The sequence below is a fragment of the Mesoplodon densirostris genome, chromosome 2 (assembly GCF_025265405.1).
Source record: "Mesoplodon densirostris isolate mMesDen1 chromosome 2, mMesDen1 primary haplotype, whole genome shotgun sequence".
Lineage (NCBI taxonomy): Eukaryota > Metazoa > Chordata > Mammalia > Artiodactyla > Ziphiidae > Mesoplodon > Mesoplodon densirostris.
The window spans coordinates 26,585,690-26,590,306 of NC_082662.1; the positions used below are offsets into that span (position 1 = coordinate 26,585,690).

At 57.0% G+C, this 4,617-nt stretch overlaps 1 protein-coding gene across 1 annotated transcript; it reads left to right on the plus strand.

Annotated features, from left to right (window-relative positions):
* The first annotated feature begins 506 nt into the window (after window positions 1–506).
* FAM167B (family with sequence similarity 167 member B) lies at window positions 507–1,622 on the plus strand. Its single transcript, XM_060081808.1, has 2 exons — window positions 507–767; window positions 1,392–1,622. Exons 1-2 carry the CDS (start codon window positions 507–509, stop codon window positions 1,620–1,622), a joined length of 492 nt encoding a protein of 163 aa, XP_059937791.1.
* Window positions 1,623–4,617: the final 2,995 nt, after the last annotated feature.

A 4,617-nucleotide genomic window follows, 5' to 3' on the forward strand; every position in this document is an offset into this window, starting at 1 on the left:
GAGCCAGGGATCTGGACCCTATTCCTTTGCTGAAGGGCCAGCGTCATGAGTGAGGACAGGGGGCAGCTTGTCAGCCTCCTATCCCCTCCCCAATCCCTTAACTTGGGTCTTGGGAAGAGGGCCAAGACTGGTGTGGATGATGCTTTTCTTATCCTGGAGCAACTTCCTTTCTGGGAACTGGGTGTCTCCTTCTGGGCAAAGACAATAAATTTTATCCAAGGGGCCAGAGGAGCAGGGCTTCTTCTGCCCCCACCCGGACAGGCATCACGTGGCTCCCGGATTAGCAGTGCAGGAAAATCCCAGCCCTTGCACACTCAGCCTCCCATACCCATCTACCTACCCACCCTGACACACTCAAGCCTCCCTGACCCACCTTGAACATTCACCAGCACACACTCCCTGCACATTTCTTTCACCCTCAGCTTCTGTCATCTCTTCCTGGGTAATATTGCCAGCCTTTCCCTAATCCCAGAGCTGCAGACTTGCCCTGTCCCTCATCCCCAACCATGTCCCTGGAGCCACTGAAATTCCAGGCAGTGGGTGAAGAAGATGAGGAGGATGAAGAAGAAGAGAGCCTGGACTCTGTAAAGGCGCTGACAGCCAAGCTGCAGCTGCAGACACGGCGGCCCTCATATCTGGAGTGGACGGCCCAGGTCCAGAGCCAGGCCTGGCGCAGGGCCCAAGCCAGACCCGAGCCCGGGGGACCTGGGACCATTTGCGGCTTCGACTCAATGGACTCTGCCCTTGAGTGGCTCCGACGGGAGCTGGTGAGTCTGGTGGGGAGGGCAGCCTTGCAGAGGGCCTTGAGGGCAGTCCTTAGGGCCCAAGACACTGGGTATGGGGAGGGGATGAGAATGACCCTGCCTCTAGCAAATGCCCACTCCTGTGGCTTTGTCCCAGGGCTGAGGAGCCAGGAATGGAATTGTCCAGTGTTTTATTCAGGGAGCCTTGCTGAAGAAGGAGTCCATCCAATTTACTGACCGTGTCATCCTGTGGCTCAGGGGACAGAGTCTGCCCTTGTGGGGCAACCAGTTATAGCTGGGGAAGGCATATGGCCTCCCATACTCTGGGAATTGCTATACCCCAAAGATACAAAGGAGGTACTGACCACGCTGTACAAGAGGCCAGTGTTGAATAGGTGGTTCAATCCAATATGTGCAAATATAAAAATGTCCAGCCTCCAAATTGGAGATTCCATTTAGTAGATCTAGGATTGGGCCCCAGGTACCTGTATTTGTTTAGCTTGGTTTTAGAGCAAGATCTATGAGATGGGGTGGATAGAGCTGGGGTGTGAGGGTGTGGGGAGAACATAGCCAGGGCAGAGACCCAGGGTGTTGACCGGGAGGGAAAAATGGGAGGTGCAGCAGGCTCACGCCCCCTCTCGGCCGCAGCGGGAGATGCAGGCACAGGACCGGCAGCTGGCAGGGCAGCTGCTTCGGCTGCGGGCCCAGCTGCACCGGCTGAAGGTGGACCAAGTCTGTCACCTACACCAAGAGCTGCTGAACGAGGCCGAGCTGGAGCTGGAGCTGGAGCCGGGAGCCGGCCTGGCCCTGGCACCGCCACTGCGGCACCTGGGCCTCACGCGCATGAACATCAGCACTCGGCGCTTCACCCTCTGCTGAGGGGCACCCGCGTGCCTGCCTCGCCGCCTGCTACCCATTCCCCAGCCCACCTGGGAAGAAGGAAAGGAGGGGCGCCCCAGAGGAGCCAGCACCTGGAGAGCGGTGGGGGGAGAGTCCAGGAGATGCTCAGAGCTCTGGGAGCTTAAAGCTCCTGCATCCTGTTGCCCTTGCTGCCCCAGATGGGGGAGGGGGGACGGTGTGGAGGAAGGGGAGGAGTTCACAGACTCCCAGGCTCCTCAATAAATCTCTGCTTCCCATCAAGGTCTCTGCAGTCATTTATTCAGGCCCAAGGTGGCTGTATGTCACTTGTTGCTGGGACCAGGGATTCTACTGCCGGAGAGAAGGCTGGCCTTGGGGGTGGAGATGGACAGATGGATCCCCATCTTCCCCACAGCTCCACTTCTGTTGCTCTATCTTATCAAGATCAGAACAGGAAAAGAACTTAAAATTCTAAATCACCCCCATGGAAGGTGACTTAGGTAAATGGGCAGCTGAAGAACGCAGGATCTGGTAGACCTGGGTTCAAAGGCAGCTCCACCGCTGATTTCTATTGATATGAGACTCTGAGGAGGTCCCTTAACCCCTGCATCTGTTTCTTTGTCTTTAAAATGGAAATGCTTCTTCTCACTCTACAAGTAGTTGGATACATCCGAAGTGGGATAATGCACTGTAAGCCCTCAATAAATGTGCATTATTATGTATTATTACTAGCCCCAGTGGTGTTCTTGCTGTTGCGCTGAGGCCCAGAGATGGACTGTGAAGTGCTCAGGTTCACAGCAAGGGGAGCTGGGGCCCACAGCTGGGACTCTGGGCTCTGTGTCATTCGGTAGGTTTTTGTTTTTTTGTCTTTTGTATTTCTCGGCTTTTGTTTCTGCGTTACCCTCTTTGTCTGACTTTCCAGCTCAGGCTTCCTCTTCCCCCCACCCATTTCCTGTCTCCCCCTTCCCTCCGCAGCTGAGGTGCACACAGCCTCGCAAACCCCAACAATGCTCTGTGGGCTCCCCTCCCCCAGCCCGCTCCCCCAGGCAGGCTTAGGCGGTGGCAACATATTTATGCTTTCCGCCGGGTGGGCTCAAGGCCCAGCTCTTGGGCCTGAGAGAGGCCACCTAGAGTTCCTCATAACGCTGGTGACCTGGCCCTCAGCCTCTGACGGGTGTCACCCTCAGCCTGGTCCCTGAGGAAAGGGAGATTTTTGGCCTGCTTGCAGCTGTGACAAGGTCCCCGCCTCCTGCCTATAACAGAAGGCGCGGCCAGTCTGCTGCCTGCACCTGGGTGCCTGGGCAGGAGTGTCTGTTCCTTCTCCCACCTGTTGCAGGAGGTGGTGTCAGGCCCTGTGCCTCTGACAGGAGCTGTGGTCTCGCCTCTACCTGGTTAGAAGGGTTACCCTACTCTCCAACTATAATTAGGGGGGGTTGTCCTGCCCTCTGCCCAGGACAGAGGCTGTTACTCTGTCCCCTTTAAAGACAAGAGGTTGTCCTGCCCGCTTTCTTAAACAGCCTGTTGTCCAGTGTTCTGTCCGTAAGAGGGGTGTTAGCCTACCCTCTGCGTATAATAAACTATTGTCCTGTGCCCTGAGATGGCATGGCTGCTGTTCCGCTGCTATGTCTAGCAGCTGTGTGAGCCTGGTATCGATCTGACTGGAACACAGGTGTCTGCTCTCCCGTGATGTTACAGGGATGCTGTCCTCTCCTCTGACCCTGAAGTGATGTTAGTTTTGCCCTCCGACTGTAATGAAAGGGTCACCCAGCTCTCAGACTGTGACAGCAGTGCTACTTGTCCTTCACAGAAAGCTGAGTGGGCGTCTGTTTGCCTCCCGCTCAGTGGGGTTTCAAGGCTGCCCTTGAATCTCTTGTCCAGGTGCACCCTGGGAGGGCGGGGGGGAGTTCTATCAAATATCCTCCCTCACCTCCAAGTGCCACCTTCAGGGTGAGTAGGGCCTGGACTGGAGACGTATAGGACCCCTGAGGGCTGAGAGGCAGGGGGCTATGGCAGCAGGAAGCTTGGGGTGCTGGAGGCTTGTGGTTGGGCTGCTGGGGCCCTCAGGAGGTGGCAGGAAGTCAGGGTGGGACGTGGGCGCGGGGAGACACGCAGTGGCTACGACGGAGAGGGGAGCCGAAGCTGTGTCTGGGCAGCCAGGCTAGGCCAGGAAGACCATGTGAATGGGGCCAGAGGGCTCCTGGGCTGGGCAGGTAAGGAGTACTGGGAACAGGGGTCTAGGGGCTGCGGTGGGGGGCCTGATAGCCGAGGGCTGCAGCTGGGCCTGGGGCCAGGCTCCCCAGGTATGCAGCAGTCCTTCAGACTGGGGGACAGATAAACCTGGCTGGAGGTCAGGTGGAAGACAGGCAGAACAGCCGGATCGCCTCTTTCCTGCGTAGTTGTTACCTCTTGCCTCTGTCACACTGCCCGCCATCAGGCCCCACCTCACTGGAAGCATTTTTCTTGGGGTTCTGGCACATGGACTGTCAGGTACTAAAAAGGCCTTCAGAAATCCCTAAATCCAGTCCCTCATCCCATGATGGATGAGCCTCCTGAGGCCCAGACTGGGGCAAAGCACTCCCTCCCTGCAGTCCGTCAGCAAGGCAGAGGCAGAGAGGGTGATGGCCCTGAGAGAGGGTGATGGCCTAGGGTGTGACACCCCCCCCATGGAGCAAGGTGATGGGCAGGCTTGAGTCAGGGGGTCCCAAGAATACTTCCGGTTGCTGGGGCAGACCCCAATGACAAGACTCTCCTGAGAGAGAGAGAGGAGTCACCCAGAGCATCCAGATGGACACGTGAGAAGTGATTTTAGCCTCAGTGACCAACATTTTTTGAGAGAAGGAGGAGTGTTCCTTTGGGAACGGATGGGCATGTGAAGGGATATTTATCATCCGGCATGGGGCCTCCCGGGTGGAAGTATCTGACCGGAATCTGGGAAGTTGGGGGGTGAGAGAATGATGGGAGACGGGAAGAGGAAGGGCTATTTTTATCCCGGACAGGGGTGCAGTTGGCCCCAGGC

Excerpts from the sequence above, each read along its gene's own strand:
- FAM167B (XM_060081808.1), top strand. The coding sequence starts at position 507 with ATGTCCCTGGAGCCACTGAAATTCCAGGCAGTGGGTGAAGAAGATGAG. Across the intron at positions 768-1,391 it reads AGTGGCTCCGACGGGAGCTG|CGGGAGATGCAGGCACAGGA; the intron begins GTGAGTCTGGTG and ends TCTCGGCCGCAG.